Source organism: Sylvia atricapilla, chromosome 5 (assembly GCF_009819655.1).
Source record: "Sylvia atricapilla isolate bSylAtr1 chromosome 5, bSylAtr1.pri, whole genome shotgun sequence".
NCBI lineage: Eukaryota > Metazoa > Chordata > Aves > Passeriformes > Sylviidae > Sylvia > Sylvia atricapilla.
In genome coordinates, this window is record NC_089144.1 from 10,573,841 (window position 1) to 10,593,928 (window position 20,088).

Genomic DNA, 20,088 nt, shown 5'->3' on the forward strand with positions numbered 1-20,088 from the left:
CACATATGTGTACATTTCCTATGCTGTGCTTTTGAGACTAGTAATAAAAATATACTTCAAATGTCTGATAGAAACAGTCAGAGAATACTTAAAGCTGCTTCAGCCAGTCTGGAGGCCTCCAATGAAATCTAAATGTTGTATATATGTTCTCTGTTGCATATTATATAAATATTACTTAAGCTCATTTCCTGCTTACATGGAACCTATGTTGGCAGTAGAAATCAGGTCCAGTTTCCATGGCAACGTGGTGGCACTGGGAGAAAGGCTGATGCTGTGCTGTGGTTGGTATTTTTATGCAAGGGAAGAGATGCAGACCTACATTTTTAGACAGGAAATGTATTTCAAGGCACAAAAACATTTCGCAATTTTTATAAATTTGTTGGATAAATAGATACGTGTAACAGTAGACCTTGAAACCTATTGTTTGCTGTTTGCAATAGAAAAATAATTTTTAGTTTTAGCTAACATTACAGAAAGCTGCTGTTAAATATATACACAGTTTTAACTGCTATATTTGCATGGAGATAATAAGGAGACTTATGTACTGAGGACAAAGGAAGTTTTGTCCTGAGGCAAGACAGGGACAAAATAGACTGAGGCGTAGTCTTCTGGCATTTTCATTCTAGTTTTCACCTTCTGAACTCCTTTCAAATGATTTTCACAAAGAAATTATAGAGTCACAAATACATAAAGAAAGAAAAATGCTTTTCTCTTTTTTTATGGCAGTCCTTTTGCTCTAGTTCTGGATTTACAGAAGATAATCCTTGCTTGTTTGTTTTTTCAACCCTCTGTTACCCTTCAGTGATACTTAGCACTGGGAGTCATTTAGGGGAGGGATTTCTTAATGCTGCAGTTTTGATGTGACTCGGTGAAGCTTTGTTCATCCTGACTGTTGAGTGGGTGGTGGAGTCACTAACCCTGGAGGTGTTAGAAGATGTGTAGATGTGGCACTTAGGGACGTGAATTAATGGTGGACTTGACAGTGCTGGGTTAATGGTTGGACTTGATGACCTTAAAGGTCTTTTCTGACCTGAATGATTCTGTGATCTCTCTGCATTTCCGTATTCCTCCTACATGCAAAGTACTTGCTCCACCTCAGTGAAGTGGGATGTTCTGAGAAGTCAAACCTTCTGAGAAGATGAACCGAACTGGAAGCAGTATTCTTTAGAAGTGTGAAGGGATCTGTTCATCCCTATGAATCATCATCTTTCTTTCCCAACCCTGGCACTATACAGTTAGTCTGTGTCTGATGTTGCCTAGCAACAATTCATCAAATGTCTAAAGGGAACTGATTTACCCTAGCTGGGACTCTTGTAGAAATCCAAGTAGGTAAAATGTTCATGGAGGAATATTAGCCTTTTCCTATGTCTGGCACCCACACTATCAATCAGGATTAAGCTCAAAGGCATTTTACAGCTGTCCAAGGCTTAGCTGCCTTGTCATGCTGATGATTTAAGGATGTCTCATGATTGCAGGATGGGGTGGAATATCTTCATCCCATCGTGCAATCAGCCTGTGCTTCAGCCATCATGTTTTCAGAGGTTTAGAAAATCAAAACTCTCAGTGATAGCCTGCATGCACAGCGGCAATGACTGTGTGTACAGATCTTCATTTAGGAGGGGAAAACCAACTTTGCCTCTGCAGTAACTGTAGGTACATAAGGGGGGGTGATTCTTCTATGCTTCCAGTTCTCCATAGCCTCATCTCCTGAAACATACTGGTTCAACTCAGAGTTTTCTTCTCTTTGCCATTCATTATTACTGAGAGTCTACATGGCTTGAAGCCTTCTCTGATGCTTGTTGCTGAGCCAGTGGCAGAGAAGACTTCAGCTGCCTTCAACACTGTCTCAGTGAAAGTCGTGGCATTGGCACATCACAAACATACGTAATGTGTCATAGTTTTAGCACTAGTCAGATCAGAAGCTTTGTCACCACCATAACACCTTAACATTTACATTTTCAGCAGCAATAAGCTTGCCATGTTCCTTAGACCACAGTTTCTGCTTGTAAAATGTTACGGGTTTGAAATCATACTATCACTGTTCTTTACTGCCGTTAGAACTCAGCACCACAATGTTTCTGATCTTTATTATGTCATGCCAATTATCCTGGTCATATGACTTTTGAAACCTAGAATAGAAAAGTTGTTCAGTTTGTCAGAGCTCTTTGTGGGATCAGGTGCAACAGACACTGCTGTCCTTCCATGACAAACCCTGAGGTGAGGTTACCCCTGGAAAATAAGAGAACTAGAGGCTATAGACACATGGAAATAATAGTCACTGTCCACTTCCTGGGGTAAACGGGGTCCAGAATTTACCATTACAAGGTGAGCTTCCTTTCCTGAGCTGTAGAGTTTACTGCCCTGGTAAAGGAAGCGTTCTGCTAGCAAGACACAGGGTATGGAAAGATCTCACTCTCATAGGCAGGTGCCTTTTGAATAGTTGTATCTTCTCTACAAGGGAGACAGTTCATCTGGGATATCACGACAGCTGGGATTCCTTGAATGCTTTTCCACCATGGATGAGACTCTCTCTTGCTGTTGGAAATAGGAATATTCCAATAAGTGAGTCATCCAGCACCCATGCTGTGAGGTAAAGCATGCCAAGGCTGGGATGAGTCAGATGGTCTGATAACCCTTATTCTCAGACTTGCTGACACAAAATAGATTCTGAAAATCTCAACAGGAATTGTCACAGTATTTAGTATACAAAACTGCCTTACTCAAGCCAGCTGGACAGTGCTCTGTAATACTGGGGTGACGTTCCTAACTCTACTGAAATGGCTGCTTGCTTATTGAAGATCCAGTCAAATGAAAGGTCCTTCAGGTGCAAGCTTTGAAAACAATGGAAAGCTCCAAAATTTCCTCTGCAACCCCAAAGACAAATGGTTGATGTGAATAAGGGATGGAAAGGCTGGAAACAACTGGAAAGATAAAGGGCACGTGGAGGAGTCCTACAGACTGAGAATGAAGACCTCTTCATGGAGGGAATGTTAACAGGAGAGCATGCTGAATGCAATGGCTTTTGGAAACATCTGCATAAAATAAAATATGCCATGTTCTATGAGGTTGTTGGGCAAGAAATCAACTTCAGTTTTAAATTAAGAAGAATGAAAAGTAAACTTAAAAAAAATCAGAGATCTAGACACTTAAAAAGATACTTTTTAAGCCAAGGAGCTTTAGTAACTGATTTCTTCAAGATCGGTTTATGAAAGTTATCCAAATGAAAAGTATTTTCATGTGTTTGAAGAGTAATAATTGCTACTGCCTCTAGGAAGACAATAAGACAGAAAGATTAAGTAAATGGTCGTGAAGCTAAAACCAGCTGCTTGTTATTTATCTGTATTTGGGTGAAAATGAGGTTTTGGTGAAAAACATCTGTGATTTTTCCATTCCCTTGCTTTCGACTGCAGCTGGACTCGGCAGTCTTTTTGCTGCTTTTACTTACTTCTGTTAGGAAAATCAGTGCTTAAATTAACAGGAATGAGCAATATACAGAGAGAAACTCAAAGCAGACATTTCATATATTGTACTTAGGACCATGTATACCCAAAATGGAAGAATATTACTGACTACTGAACACTAGCAAAAAGGTTTTGCATTATAGACAGCTTTGCAACTTATGTCTAATAAGTTAAGTTAAAATGTGTTGAGTTGCTTGTTTAGCTTGTTTTTATGGTTTTCAATGATACTGCAATGGAAGCTGGATACTTCCATAACTGCTAGTAGGAATTGTGAAGAGATTTATTAAAACTCTTGTTTTATAGAGGGAAATCTACTGGGACTTGGAAGTTTGAGAGAGGAGTTGAGTGTTTTTTGAAGGGTTGAGTTCAATCCTTTATTTTGAAAGAAAACCTGTTAGTGAAAAGGAGTTATGTTAATGTAAAGAGTTCATGTAAAATGCTTGTTTCGGCTTCTTGAAAGCAAGGAGAGGTCTGGTATCATTAGAATTCCAGCTGGAGCATTCAGAATTTACCACTGCAGTGAATGTTTGTATTTGCTGCAGACAGAGAGGTTCTTATAATTGCTGGCTTAGTCATGCAACCTTGTTCCTTCAGGCTCTGTTTTATTCACCTGCCAGTTATGTCCCCCAGTGTTTGTCCAATGCAAAATGCCTGTCTGCTTACCCTTTTCTCATAGCCTGAAGAATTGAGTTCCCAGACATAATCCAGAGCATCATGCATTTGCACTTAATGGGATGAATGGGTCTTCTAAACATTAAGTAAACATGGACATGAAAAATGCATTTTTGCACTGAGATCATCACATGAAGCCAGAATAACATTTTACCAGGGTGCTTTAGGGGTCAGGAAAAAAACAACCAACCAAAGGCAAGAGGTACTCTTCTGTTTGACTGCATTTGATGATAAGTGAAGGGTTACAATTTCACATTTCCTATGAAATCTTTTCTAGTAGGCTGTTAAATAGGTAAAAAGGGGAATGAAACACTGCATTTGTTGGTTTACTTAAGCTCATTTTGCTTCATTTGTCTTCAGTTATCTTATGGTTTCTAACATCTAAATGGAATATGTACTTCTGTGAAGGAGTTATTGTCTTGTGATAAAGACTAAATCCTGTATTTTGTAATTTAGTTACAAATTCATATTTCAGTCCATATTCGACCTCAAAAGGTCAGTCACTTTTAAGTAGTCTTGGTGCCGAACCAAGTTAAATCTGCTAACTTCTCTGGGGTCAGTTAGGGCTGTTGGAGAGCAGAGGGTGATTCTTCCCCCTCTCCTTCAAAACATGTAAATTTGTTGCTAGTGGCAACTGTAGGACACTGAAGCAACAACAGCATGTTTTCTGAATATATCTTATTAATAGAAAGACTACAGACACTATAATTTAACATGCCAGAGAGAAAGGCAGAAATTAAATACTACAACGTAACATGCCAGAAAGAAAGTCAAAAATTAATTTCCATTTATACACTTGTGAGTCATTCTGTTAAAAGTAATCTGTTGTGTGGCCGTGGTGAGAGGAGAAAGAAGTCGAAGTAGTGGCCATTTCTGTCACTGTACTAGTGTTTTCTGTCAGGTTATCTTACTGGTGAGAAGTGTCTTACTGCACATAGAGGAAGAGGCTTTGCAGCATGAGAAGGGCTCGAAGAGAATTCTTGACTCTCGAACTTTGAAGCTTCATGTGTGGTTTGTAAGACTAGCTTATTTTTTAACAAGTTTTTTATCATTGCACTGGAGTGGTATTCCATATTTCCATATCTGATGTACTTCAGGTGGAGGTTTTATTTTGACACGTTAGGATGTATACATAAGAAACTCTATTGATCAGTATCTCTCCATTGATCAGTACATAATACATGGATTTATGACAGTATTTTTTCTCCACTTTGGCTCTTTGGAATGTCTTAAATTTTTTTAGCCCAAAGCTCCTGTGATGTCTGGGGGCTGCTAGCTGAGGCAATGGACAGACCCAGTAGTTGGTGCAGGAGGGTGCAAAGAGGCACCCTCATCCCTGGTCTCAGTAGTGAACACTTGCTCAGGGTTGGTCTGCTCATGTCTCAGAAGTCATTCCCTGGTAGCTGCTGGAGTCACTGCATCAGCTGTCACAAGGACCTCCTCACAGACACAGCTGATGGTAGGTGTAGCTCTTTAGGTCTCTGCTTCCCAGTGCCTGATGTCTCTCTGTGAAGCTGGATCTGACAGTCAGTTCTTCTGCAGAAGGTGTGCTGTTGATCTCCTCACTCGTGTGATCAGTGACAGGACGTGGAGAAGTGGCATGAAGTGAGTCAAGGGAGGCTTAGGTTCGATATTGGGAAGCAGTTCTTCAACCAGATGGTGGCTGGGGCACTGGAGCCCCAGGGAAATGATCACAGCACCAAGCGTGACAGAGTTAAGAAACATTTGGACAAAACATTCAGGCACATAATGGGATTTCTGGGGCTGTCTTCTGAAGAGCCAGGAGGTGGATTTGATGATGCTGGTTGGTCCCTTCCAATTCAAGGTATTCTGTGATTTTAACCTTCTCAGCCTTTACACGTTACTGGTGACTAGAAATACAGGTAAGGTGTAGCTGCTGAGTGTATATTTATATATTTTCTTTTTGTGCTGCCAGATTGGTCTGTATTTTTTAATTAACGGTTGACTTTTTTCCTTTTTAAGTCTGTAATCGATGACTTGTCTGGAAAATACAACTCAGTGAGAAAAACAGTATTTGAGGAAAACCCAAATTGTTTTCACAAGTCCATTTAAGCTTGAGGCTTTCTGGGTAGATTTGGCTTCTGGTTTACTGTCTTAAGAACATTTTAACAGAATTGCATTTGTTTGATAACAAAATTTCATTTGGGACTGGCTTTCAGAGTGTGAAACCAGTTACCTCTGGGAACTCGATGTAACTGTGTCGGAGAAACACCATAAGAGTTAACTCCTGAACTTAGCAGAATAACTGCTTCATCCTAGATGTGATTTGATGGAATGGTAGGCTGCTGCTGGGTCCCCTGAGCTCTGCCCGTGGCGATGTGTTCTTCCTGTGATGCTGGGCTGGGGCGGCGGCGTGGTGAAACTGCAGTACTTGCTGCGTGAAATGGCATTTATTTATAGTAGCCGTTGTTTTGAGCAGAAGAAGGCAGTGTTCCTTGGCATTTCACATGGACTTCGAGTGTGCATTCAAGCCCAAGGTGGCCTCCAAAAGACTGGTAAGCAAGATGGGAATGAAAAATTCATTCTGTGTTGCTATTTGAGGTTACAGAAGCTACCATGTCTCAGCCTGCTTCCTTCCAGAAGGGATTTTTACTGGTGCCTCTATTAATGTTTGATAGTAAGATGGTATCTTTGGAAGGAATGGTAACAGGCCCAGGAGGAATTATGATTTTGTTTGATAATGACCAGATGTAGAAACTGCTTCATGTTTGTGACATACCAGTGCTTTCTCTTTTTATGTATAAATTTTCTAGAATTGGAGATTATAGTGCAGTTTTGTACTACAAATAAGACCACAGATAGTGCTTTTCATTTATTCTAGGGACAGCAAAGCTGTCCCTGGAAGTTCACATAAACATTTGTTGGAGTTAGTTAAAAACACATCTTCTTATGCCCTGTTTCCTTCTAGAATTGTAGACTTTGTTTCTGAAAACAGTTAGATGACCTCTGGCATAATTAAAAATTATTAAATTACAAATAATTTATCGTAACTATTGCAATTTAAAAATATTCTGGATTATAATCCACTTAAAATCTTACTTGAAACATGGAGCATAATTTAGTTCCTTGAGTGGTAACTTCAGAGTTATTTTGTTCTTTCTTATGTTTTTTGTTGTTTTATGTGTGTGAATTTATTTAGCAAGCCTCCATTTAAGGCTGCCTCCAGTTCAAAGAGCTCAGTGTTAGAAGGCACCTGTCTAATTAAGCTAAATTTGCATTTGAGAAAAAAGAGCAGGGAAGAATTCAGCTCGTAAAGGAGACACCATTTGAACAAAGAAAGAGATCCCAATGGCTGAGTCTTTCAGCAGTTAATAACAGCTGTAAGAAATTTGTGCATAGAGATTTCAGACTTGTAACTCTACAGAACCTTGAGAGCCTTGCCCAGGAGCATAAAAGCTTTTGTCTTGAGGAGCATAGCTGGAGTGCCTTCCAGATGGACCCACACTCACTTGTAGATTTTGTGAAGCTCCCATCTCTTAGGAGGCTTACAGTGTAGTTCTTCTGATTCTTATCTGCCCCTTCTTTTTTATGACTTCAAATTGAAATTCCCTGTGGAACCTCTGTGGACATGGCAGAAGGTTCATAACATTGTTATAATATTGTTTATTCCATATTTTATTAGATACATGAGGAAGTCATGTAACCTAATTTTAATTGGATTTTCTGTTAGCAGAAAATATCTTTAATTGTGTTCATCTGAATATCTTAAGTGGAATTTTGTTTTTCCCCTCAGATTGAGGTAGTTCTTAGTTTAATCTGACAAATTTATTTCTTCCGTTTTGTTTTTTTTTTTTTTGGTTTGACACAATCTGCTTTCCTTCTGAAACCATGCTTTCCTAAAGATAGGAGAATCAGGTGCAGGTTTTAGGTACTTTCAGGGTAAAGCTTTGTTTACCTAGAAGTAGTCACCAGGAGTGCAGTACAGTGTTCATAGAGAGGGACTCCTGCTGTTGTACGCCTGTTCACCATGGGAGCAGGTTTTCCTCAGGTATTCTTCTGTAGCAGTCTCTCCTGCAAGACATTCTTATCCATTACTTCATAATGAAAACGTATTTTTTGTCTACGAGGATTTCGGATAAAGAGGCCTGAAGTCTGTTTTGGTTTTAAGTAATGGAAATCTTTCATTTGTCGGGGAAAAGAAAGGAGTAACACAAGATGGAGTGGCTGCAGGAGATTTTTTGAGCCCTATTTGAATTCAACTAGCTTCTCTTACCCATGATATCCAAGGGAAAAATGTTTGCTTTAGTTTTTAACATTGTATTGTGTGAGTAAATATTTTAAATTTTTTTTTTCTGTCAATTTGGCTCAATTTGTGTGGGAGGAAGCAGTGGACAGCCATTTCCTATTTGCCTTCTCTGTAGCTCTCAAGACTTTGTAGCACTCCGCTGTCTTGTTTTCCTGGCTGAAGAGTTCTGGTATGTTCAGAAGCTTCCCATATGGAAGGCATTTTGTGATTTTAATCACTCCCACTGCTCGTTTTACCTTTTCCGTAACAGAAGAATAGCAAAGGACCCCACAACATCAACAACAACAAAAGAATAGAGTTTTCTGAATTTCTCATAATATTCTCAGCGTTTTAAGGTTTGAGTGTTAAGGAGATTGATTTTACTGTTGGCTGTTATCCAGTGGGAGAATGGAGCAACATGACCATGAGGGAACAGTAAAATTAAGTTGTCAGAAATGTTGTGTTTCCTAACAGTGGGCAGTTGATTTTGTGTAAGACTCCATGCAGAGTTTTGACGCATTTTGCTTCAAGTTCACTGTAGAGGAGAAATACTTCAGCTTTTCTTTTGTCTTTTAGTAAATATTCCCTGTAAGAGCAGTTTAAAAATAGGATTTAATTGTATTTTGATTAGACTTTGCTGTAAATTTATTTTTGCCCATGGAAAAGGCAGTAATTATAAGACAAAAAATGCTGTCTAGTGTTTTCTAATTGTTTTTAGTGTTTCTTTCAATACAGTTTTAAGGTTTGTGATTGTAGCCTGTGTAGTTGGTCAGTTCTCTGCATACCTGCTGACAAAATACTGAGAGTCTAGAAATGGTGTGTCGTCTTCTTCTGTTAATTAAGTGTTTGTGCTTGGATGGTGATGAACAACCTAATAGTGGTACCCCACAGAGTACCAAGTGATTACTTCAGAAAAAAGAAAAACAGGTTTAAAATTTATCTCTGCACGCATGTGTTACCTAATGCGTATCATTACAAAGCATTTTAGGCATAATAAAGTCTAATAACTTGAAACAATGGTTGTTGAATAGCTTTCTGTGTTTTAATAGTATTTGATGCTTATATTTCTGAAAAGAGAATGGAGATTACGGACGTGTTTGTGACTCACAGGTTTCTAAATGGTTGGGTTTTTTAATGCCAACGATGTTTTAAAGTCTACTCAAAAGAAAAAATAATTTGCATTTTAGCAGACTATACTGGAAAAAATGAAATCTGAGCTGAATAAACTGTATATTCATGCTCTAAATCGCAAATGACGATGTTGTTGAAGCGTTCATCATAGCTTATCTTTGCAATTCAATAAAAGGGCCCCTAAGAATTAGCGAAACTGGAGTTGTCTCATTTATGTCCCTCCTAACACTGTGAAACTATGAATTGGCAGAAGAGCAGGATTGGGGATGCCAGGATGAGTTACTCAACCTGTAGGCAGAATTTAAGCCATCGAGTGAAGTGTTGAAGACTTGATCTTTACATATATCATGGAAAAGTAAACATGAACAAAACCAAAGAACGATAAGAATCTCTTGCTAAGAATTCTGAACCAGAGGAAAAAAATTGCCAAAAATGCAGAATTAGCGGTCAGGCTGGTGTAACTCAGCATGTTTCTTTCCCTCCCTCATTTTTCTGTACTAATAATTTGATTGCTCCGAAAGATGCAAGCAAAGCTAAATGGATAAAACCAGGCTCATCCTCAGTTTAAAGCAGTGTTTTGTTATTTGCAGATAAAAATCACAAATACCTCTGGAAGGAAATACAGTAATAGCTTTCCTTCCTTCCTGGTGTCCACAAAGGACAGTAAGAAAACACTCCAGAATATAAAAATCAACTGAGTTTGAAGACAGGAAAGATAACTCCTTTTGAACCAAAATCAAATACAGCAGCTTAAGAAAGACTGAGAAGCAACCCTGTTTTCTTAACCTATTTCAATGAATTTTTGAACTTACACCATACTGCATTTCCCTATCCTACCCTGGACTTTTCTGTAGTTGTGCCATTTCATGTGACCGAAATAGTACCATGGACACTTGTGGTCAGAACAGAGTAAGGTGGTGGCACCATCCAAAATAAGGAGTCCAGGCACTGATGGATGTGCCTGTGTTCCTGACTGCCTGCTTTCAGGTATATTGGTGGAGTGCAGGCTATTTCACTATGCATTCTTTTTCTTGCTTGTGGAAGAGAAGTCTTTTCCATTTAGGCTGGAAAAGACTTTTAAGGCCATCAAGGCAAACTGTTGATTTTTAATTTTTAAGTTTTTCCTAGTTTTAATCTGTAGATCCAAAATGGTCCCGTGCCCAGGAAATGAAGTTTCAGGGTTTGTAATGTGGGTCCTTTTATGATGGTTTGTTGGATTAAAGCTTTGAGATGAGGTGTGGGAGCTGTCAGCTTGCTGACACTGTGAAACCAGGCTGATCCATGAAACCAGGAGGGCCAGAAATCCAGTTTGTAGTAAGATTAGCTGGTCAGAGAATGTGCTGAACCTTCCATTTGCGGTTTAATTTCCTCTCAGTGTACCAGATAAAGACATCTGTTGGGAGGCAAAAATGAAAGAGGGAGGCAGACAACCAACATAATTTGAAGTAGGAGCATGTGCAAATATGTTTATTTTTTATGCTACAGATGAATCCCTTCTTTCCCTTATGCCTAGTTTCATGTGGTTAAAAATTATGTAAATTCATTTACTTCATTAGATTTCTCATCATAACTTAAATAATTGATAAATTAGTTCAAAATACCCCTTTTTTAATCTGGCCATTTATTGACTGAGGAATTTTATTATCTGAAAGAGGTAGCAGGCAAATAAATTTGGTATGCAATGCAGCTTGCAGTGATGTCCTTTTAATCAAAGGTGTAATAGCAGCTGCTGTGGAGGTGGTGAAGGCTGCCAGTGGCATTTGTTTCTGACCAGCCATGTTCTCTTTGATACTAAATGCTGTCTTGAACAATTGCAGTGTGTAAAAAGCCAAAAGGAATTATGACTAGAGTTGGGATAAACATGATGAAGGAAGTATTTGGATCTTAATTCTAGCTTCTTGAAACAGCAGCAAATGATGGATTTCTGGTTTTTTATGACATGAAGGACAAGATATGTTGTTTTTAAATGTGGCTGATTTGAAGTAGATATAAATATAAGTTACAGCAGCTTTTGATGGCGCAAATGCTTTAAGTTGCTTTGCAAATGTATTTGGAAAGTATATCCCTCTAATTTATAAGAGGTACGAATACAAAAAATAACAGCATCACCCTATTAGGGGAAGGCTTAATTATATGACAAAAAGGTCATATCACTTCAACCCTGGAGTTAAGTCTATTGAAAATACTCAGTTCTGAAATGTGAGTAATTTGTATTTGTACCAAGTACAGCTTTCTTCAGAACAGGCTATAAAATATTTCACTTTTTATTGTAGCTGCAGGACAAAAAAACCCACCCATGTCTAGCCTGGTGGTGTCAGACTTCGTTGATTTTATTTTGTTTCTTTTTAATTAATTAGCACGTATTAAAGCATGTGATATCCTCTGGGATAAGCATTGTAGGCTACCTAGGAAAATGAGTTTCTTTCTCCTACTTTCTAATAGATGTTTTCAGTATTTTGTATAATGATACAGCTTTCCACGGTGTTGGCAGCAGCTGCGGAGGAGAAGTGCATTAAGATTTGGGTCAGTGTCTCTGGAGGATTTTTCCTTGCTGTGCATTAATGAGATCTTTCCTACTTCAGCTAGCAGGCAGGAGCTTTTGAATAACTTGATATTCCCTGAAAAATACTTCTCTGTTGTGCTCAAGAAGGTGGGTCTAATGTCCCACTTGCTCATCAGGAACTGCAAAAGCTCATCTGTATCTGATGACATACTTGGTGTGTCTTTTGCAAGCTCTTCCACTTGAGACCCGCTCTTGCTTTGGCCAGGTTCCTCTCTGTCCCAAAGGGGCACGACAGGTGACAGTGAGGACGTGAGATGCTTCACTGGTTCCTCACCCCCCTGCAGGGCTGGGCTCCCCCGGCGAGGAGGCTCCTTACCAGGTGTGTTGTGCTCTGTTGGCAGGCCAGAGCCTCAGCAGAAAGCTCCCTCTGCACCGCCACCTCCACCGCCACCGCCACCACCGCCGCTGCCGGAGCCCGCGCCGCCCGAGCCAGAGGAGGAGATCTTGGGCTCCGACGATGAGGAGCAGGAGGATCCCGCAGATTACTGTAAAGGTGAGTGGCCCCTGGTGGGGAGGGTAAACACTCTCTTAGCTCTGGTTCCTGAGGGGTTTTTAAAGAGCTGGGCTTTAATTGTGGAATTTACTTATACGAGAATCAGGAACGGCTCTTCATTTCAAGTCCGTTCAAGACAATGCATAGTTGTCTTCAGCATTCATTTTTCACTTAGCCGTAGCTTGTTTAGACACTTCTTGATAAATCTACAAGTATGGCATCCCTGTGTTCTTTCTGATGTCTCAGTTATAAGAGTAAACTTCCCTTGATTCGTATGAGTTGTAAGAGAAACAAAAACACCCAAACCAAGACAGACGACTCTTCTCACACTCCAAAATGTTCTAAACTGCCTTGGTGCCCTTAAGAGTATTATTTAAATTTATTTTTTTAAACACTATCCTTTTATTCTTCCTTTCTTCTCTTACTTGCACTAGCCTAAGATGTTGAATGCTTCTTTTCCACATGGTGTCTTTCACAGCTCTCAGCATTGTCTGAGGCTCTCTAGATCTTAATTTTAACTCAATTTCCTTAATTTTTGTATTGGTTATATTCAGTTTCTAAGTATTGTTAAGTGCATAAAAGCTTGAATACAGTACAACAGTGTCAATACTTAAGTTTATTTTTATGTCAGTGCTAAAGTTGCAAGTCTCATGTTCCCATTATGATAGAATGTACACTGTCCTCACACAAAAATTGATAAATAACAGTTCTGTCAACTCTGTGTTACATATTATAGTAGATTTCAAGAATACAAATATACTCAAATTACATCACAATTTTATCACTTCAGATGAATATTTTTGAAAAGTCAAAAAGCACTATGCATCCTGACTATATCTGGTATTTTGTATTACTCATACCAAAAAACACTTCCTGTGTCAAGTATGATAATGTCTTCTTAATCAGAAGTTTCTGTATAAGCCTGGAAATGTGCCATTTTAAGAATTCCCCTTCGGAGCCTAAAAAGTGTTTTGTATTTACATATTTAACAGTGGACAGTGACTATTTCATTTTGATATAAGAAGTTTTATTAATACATTATATTTCAAATGTATAAGTGGCTTACAAATACCAGTAGTGAAAGCCAAACAGTGAACTCAAACTAGATGTCTAAGTCTACAGCAGGGGAAAGAAAAACATGTCACTAAACCATGCTCAAGTATTCTGTTTGAGGTTTTTTTATTATTTGTGTTAAAATACATTTGTTATGTAAGATAACGCTTTTTGTGTCTCTGACATGTTCCATCAGTGAATAAGGGTTTGTTTAAACATCTGTGTACCCGTAAACATCTGTATTTTCTTGAGATTAGGCATTTCAAAGCTCTGACTTTATTCTTTCCTTAAGTGAGGGCTGCATTTAATTTCAAACAATCCACCGTTGTCTGTTTTCCAGTATTCCTTGCCAAATGTCACCATCTGCAGAAGCTAGATCATAAAACAAAAAAAAAATAGTCTAAGTTGAGTGCCTGTTTATGACTTACCTGTTTAACTAGAGCAGGTCAGTAGTAAGATTTGTATACTTTTGAAATAAACTACATGTTACACTAAGAATACGTGCAGACTTCCTGAAAAATTAAAGGGAACTTCTGTATGCGTAAAGGTTCTTTTGAATTCTTCTGATCCCGAGGCTTTGAATTTTTGAAAGTATATTAAGGATGGTTCAAGCTTGGGTTCATTTGGATGTCATGATCATTACTTGTTTCTACAAGGGCAGTGCTTTTGTTGCTTCAGTCGAGGATTTACTTATTTTCTGACCCTAATTTCCTGTAAGACTGAGCAGTGCATTTCCTTCTTTCAGTCTGCTGGCGTGGAACTGAAGAAAAGGTCACCATAAGGATCTGAATTCCATGACCACACTGGGATTTGTTTATATATTTTATATTCTGTATAGGGAATGAGTAAGTTATTTGGTGAAGAACTCCAGAATGGCCTTTAGATACATTTTCCATTTTTTTAAGAGATGTTTTATTAGTTTAAATATCTTTTTCTATTTTGGGTTGCTTAATCTGTATTTACAGAGTAAAAAATACAAAAATTTGGAAATTACCATTTATCACTGGAGTGTCTCTTTTATTCCTAATTTTGTCTTCAAAATGGCAGTCTTCCAGGATTTTTGACTGAGGCCCAGAGCATGCTTCTCAACCCCAGTCTGAAGTTTCATAGGAGGGAAATTTTGATGATGAGTATATAATTACTTTTTTCAGGATTTCAACATACTGTGTGTTAGCTGTACTTCCTGTTGAGTATTTTTGTTACTAATTTTATTTTTAAGGGTATGTTACTGTGTGCTGGACTTGCATCTTGACCACATTACATGGTGATTAGTAAATAGTCATAGTAGTGTTTTTTAATGAGGAAATTGGATCAGTTTATATTAGCACCTGATGTGAAAGAGAGTGACTAGCAGCCATCTGTGAAAAGCAGACTAACTTCCTTTCCCTGGGGGCTTTCTCCAGGGCCTGTTTAAATTTGTGACATTGCTTCTGTTTGTGTCACTGAATTTGCATAAAATGCTTTTCAAATATTTAGTTGTTTAAGAAATGGAAATATCTATCAACTGTCCAACTGCATGGTTTTTTGAGGGGTACTTTGTAAAGCTAGTTTTTTTTTTTTTCTCTGAAAAGCCTTGAAACACTTGGAGATTTTTTTTCCAAGAGTCTGTTGTGTCATGGATGTAACTGGAATTTTTTGCTTCTCTGATCTCTTCTCTGTGCCCTGGAGATGTCTCCCATTCATCTAGTTCACAAAGGGAATAATTCCCTATACAAACATAGAATGAGCCAGCTACAATTACCAATACATTCAGGAGACATTCAGGAATAATGATCTCATTTTTCTGACCCTCTTTCTTGCATGCATGTAGCTAGCTAGCTGTGAGAGACACTTTTTTTCCTGTATGTGCTGCAGTGGATAGTACAAGAGTGTGGGTTTTTTTTTTTTTTATTAAGTTATCAGCAGTGCCACTTACACATTGTATATTTTCAAATGCCAGTATTGTTTTTCCAAAAGTAATTTTTATCGACTTGTTCATTTTGCATAGATGCTTTCTTGTTACTAATACTTAAACAAATTTGGTATCATGGAGAATTTAAATAATTGCATTCATCATAGGATGACACTAGTTTTTCAAATACACATAACTAAATGGGTTGTTACCTGTTGTGCACAACCTGTAAATGTTGCTGATATGAATAATCAGCGAGTAACATATACAGGAATGGTAGCAGATTATTTCCAAAACTGCTCTTGTTTGTGATTTGGGACAGTGGAAAGTATCTTGTGAAAGATAACATATACTCATATGCTGTATATGCTGCCTCTGTTGGCATATGTCACATATGCTGGTGTATTGCTATAATTAGTTATGACAGTAGGGATTAATCAGTTATGATGTAGGGATCAAAACAACATAATTTTTACATATGTAGTATTGTTATGCTTCCAACACGTAGAGGTTACTAAAATAACTTACCAAGCCCCATTTTATTGACTTTGGTGTATTTGTCTGATCTCCTCTCTATGCTGTTTTCTTTTCTGTCTGTGATGGGAAGGAACTATCACAAGTTTTTGATTATTTTTGACCCTTTGAAGCACAAGTGTGCTAGAAGCTATTCGTAGAGTCAGACTTAAAAGGTACTTGTTTGCCTAAACTATTCCTAGAAACATATTTTCATCTGTGATGGTGTGTTTTGTAGAAGTCTCATATAAATTTGCAGATCATCAGATTTGATTCACTTCACAAATGCAAACCTTTTCAGTAATGGAAAGGTAGAATTCCTGTATGTTCTCTTAACTTTCCTCTTGCATCTATGACTTATTCATCCTGCACAGAATTTTGTGGGAAAAAAATTACCAAGTAATTATATTTTTGTTTGTTTTAAACCAGTCAGTAGCTGTCTTAAATAATGATTATATTTATCCAGATTATTAAATATCTCCATCAGCTGTTACTAGAAGGATGCTTAAATAGACAAAATGAAATTGAGTTTTGTTTTTAATTTTTATATCAGTACTGATTCATGTATTTGCGTTTATGCAGCAGAATATCTATAATTATGAAGCTGCAGTAGGCTGGGGCTTCCTATGTGGCTGATACTGTTTCTGTTTGCAGATAGCTGGTGCAATAGTCAAGCCTTACTCTCAGTAAGTCCATGTCTCCCATTCCCTCCTGGAGAGTAAATCCAGCCAGGTGTTCCCAGAGTGATCTGGTTTTTGATTTGGAACTGAGGAGTTCCCATATGGCAGTGTGGGCATCCTTACTGAGGTTGGCACAACCCAGCAGTACAAATGAAAGTATCATTTTACTTTGCTGGGTGAGTTGTCCTGGCTCCTTTCATGAACATTTCCTTCCCAGTGATGGAAGGGTTGGGGAGGTCTTCCTCAAGGGAAGGGTCAGCTTTTGGGTGAAGCTGTTTCTGCTGTTTGCCTAGCTTGCAGTTACACCTTAGCACACATATCTCAAAGCTGTGTGTGGTTTAGAGTTTGTTGGACACACCAGCATCTAACACAATACATCATTTAAGCTTTATCCTTCTCCTGAGTTTGTAATCGTTATCATTCTGTAGCACAGTTGTGTTACATTTATTAATCTGCTCTGGCAGCATATGAGAGTTCTTAGAAGAACCGTTGAACTTCTAAGGCAGAAGATGTTATTAACAAAAAAAGAATATAAATACATCCAGATTTGACATCACTCTTCACACAGATGAAAGGAGATAAGAGAGAAATCCCTGTTTTAAATTCAAGGAATTAAATTATAAATTCACATTGTTCTCTTAACCAGTTCTGGCAAGATTTTCAGAGGATTCAAAACAGATCCAGAAACTTTGAGAATGTGGTCTGTGGATTTTCTGATCCTAAATGGGTTTGTCAATAACTGAGGATCCTGTCAAAGGACAATTGGGCATGACATTGTGAAGGACCAGAAAGAGACAAAGAAGTGGTTCTTTAAAAGCTGCTCTGAGTTTGCAGCTGGTGATGTCCTGGAGGGTTGCATGGTGCAGCTTTATTATTTGTTTGCAATTTAGGCAAAATTGTGGATGTTATTGTTGGTGTGTAAAGGTCTGAATAAAAATCATGTGTGTTTATTGTCTTCCCTGTGTTTAACTAGGAGTAAGAATGTCTCCCAAAATACAAAGAAGGTAAAAGGCTTCGTTACACCTCCTAGAAGCCTGAGCTCCAGCTTGCTCTGTCCTGTTGGCCTTTGTGCCTAATGGGGTTGTGGAGAACCTGTGTAGTTGTTGAAATTTGGACTGCAGACTTTAGTTATGGAAAAGCAGTTCAGACAAAGGCCAGAGCTGCCTGCTTTCTCCTCTTGCTCCTCTCTGTAAAACCCTCAGATGTCAGAAAAATGCACTGCTGCTGTGGATCAGGAGCCAAGTAGAAGAGCATCAATGAAGTCTGCATTGTTCTTAACATTTTCTCAGGAAGTATTTTATTGCTGCTTTTATTACTCGAAAGCAAATGGGAATTAAAACAATCTCTGTTGAGATTCTGCAATCATCCAAAATATGTTGACTGGAGAGGCTTCAAATATGATAAAGAAATAATGTAGATCTTTTCTGTACTGTCTATCAAGTGGAAGATAAGCCTGAGGAAATAGAGAACAGATGGTAATATTACCATAAATAAAAGCCATAAGAGAGAAAGATGAATAAACTCTACAGTAGTTACAGGACATGAGTTTTTCCCCTCCAGGCCAGGCAAAGCAGATTTTTTACCATTAAAATTTTCTTTGTATTTCCTATTTATAGTACAGGACAATTTCAAGAGGAAGATATATGCTACAGGAAACTCTGAATTATTGTTTATTTTCTAAATATTCTTTTTTTTCTACTCGTTTTTTTCATGAAAGGAGGCTATCATCCAGTGAAAATTGGTGATCTTTTCAATGGCCGCTATCATGTTATTAGAAAGTTAGGATGGGGACACTTCTCTACAGTCTGGCTATGCTGGGATATGCAGTAAGAAAGTTATTTATTTCCCTATACTTAAACTTCTTTCCTTAATACGTTATTTTGTTTGCAGTAATGTTTGCTTTATGTGCATGATAAAGTTATGTAAATGTTTACTATAATTTCGTGCAGAAAGATACTTACAGCCTTATTTTGCTCTTGATTAATGGTGTGGTTTATAAAAGCTCTCAGAAGTAAATGTAATTCTGTTTTCTTCGACAGATGAGCTTTGTTTATTGAATTTGCATGTTGTCTTGAGCATACAAGAATAAGCTTCTGTTTTTATTTCTTTTGTATCTTTAATGAGAAAATATTACCTTCATTAAATTATAAATAAAATATGTAAGCAGATTCCTCTCTTAAAGATACTAGAGATACAAGGAGACTAAAATACTCAATAAGTTATATTGTTAAAAGTTGTTGTTAAGTGTAATTTCAGTATTTTATGTAAGAATGTATTAGACTATGAAAAACTGTATTTAAAATTTCCCAACCTTCAAAGTGTGTATGTTTTAGCTCAGTGTACGTGTTGAAAATATTTTTCTTCTTTTCAAGGGGAAAAAGGTTTGTTGCAATGAAAGTTGTAAAAAGTGCCCAGCATTATACAGAGACAGCCTTGGATGAAATTAAGTTGCTCAAATGTGTAAGTATTGCAGTACAGTGTTGAATAACAATAATAATAGTAATAATGAATTAAAAAAAAAAACAAAACACAGAGGATTGATTTTAGAGTCTTAGTTTTTTTACATATTGTCCTCTAAACTTGGCTTACTATGAGTTAACCTGTTTTCTGAAGCTCCAAAATACTTAAATTTATGTGGAAATCTAACTAATTAGTATTTTAAAGTGAATTTTTTCCTAAAATGTCAGTGTTTGCATTCTTGGTTTAGGTTCGTGAAAGTGACCCTAATGATCCCAACAAGGATATGGTTGTACAGCTAATTGATGACTTCAAAATTTCTGGAATGAATGGAATTCGTATCCTTTTGAGAACATGGCATTCTCATTAAAAATGTTCTAGTGGAATAAGTAAGCATTTAGTTCTGGATTTTTTCTAGTTAATCTTACTTCAAATATACAAAGTGTAAACACCAAAATGTATGTGGATGCAAAGAGAAGTGCAATGTGTTAGGCACTCTCTGGAGTGAAAGTAACTTAATTTTTCTAAACACAATGCAAAATTAAAAAAGTTTTATGTATCCTGTCATAGTCTGGTAGAACTAGAGATAGATTAGTTAAAAAAATAGAGATTACTGAAAACATTTGTGATAACTGAAGCTTACAAGAAATATTTTTTTGTTCTAGACTGCTAAAGAGAAATTGTCAGTGTCATGAAAAACCTGGTTTCTGCTTCCTTGTGGGAAGTGTGAGGTCATGGAGATGCTTCTCTTGTTCATGTAATCATCTTTTGGCCAGAAGTTAACCTTGTTTTTGGGAAAGGTTATTAACCTTGTTTTTGGCAAAGGTTGTAAACCTTTTGAAAGCTTCCTTTCAAAAAACTAAAGAGGAGTGGTAGAAAAAGAGAGAGAGAAAGTAAAATATAACTGACTCATTCTCAGGGTAAATTT

At 37.6% G+C, this 20,088-nt stretch overlaps 2 protein-coding genes across 6 annotated transcripts in view; both read left to right on the forward strand.

Moving 5' to 3' along the window:
* Positions 1–20,088, forward strand: part of SYPL1 (synaptophysin like 1) — a 362,670-nt gene that overhangs the window by 327,294 nt on the left and 15,288 nt on the right. The window lies entirely within an intron of this gene.
* The window catches only part of SRPK2 (SRSF protein kinase 2), a 130,268-nt gene that overhangs the window by 74,828 nt on the left and 35,352 nt on the right, over positions 1–20,088 (forward strand). For all 5 annotated transcript variants that reach the window (XM_066318683.1, XM_066318687.1, XM_066318686.1 and 2 more), the window contains 4 exons: positions 12,415–12,566; positions 18,421–18,529; positions 19,076–19,163; positions 19,411–19,498. In XM_066318683.1, coding sequence (XP_066174780.1) covers positions 12,415–12,566; positions 18,421–18,529; positions 19,076–19,163; positions 19,411–19,498 — 437 coding nt within the window. The remainder of the gene's footprint in view (positions 1–12,414; positions 12,567–18,420; positions 18,530–19,075; positions 19,164–19,410; positions 19,499–20,088) is intronic.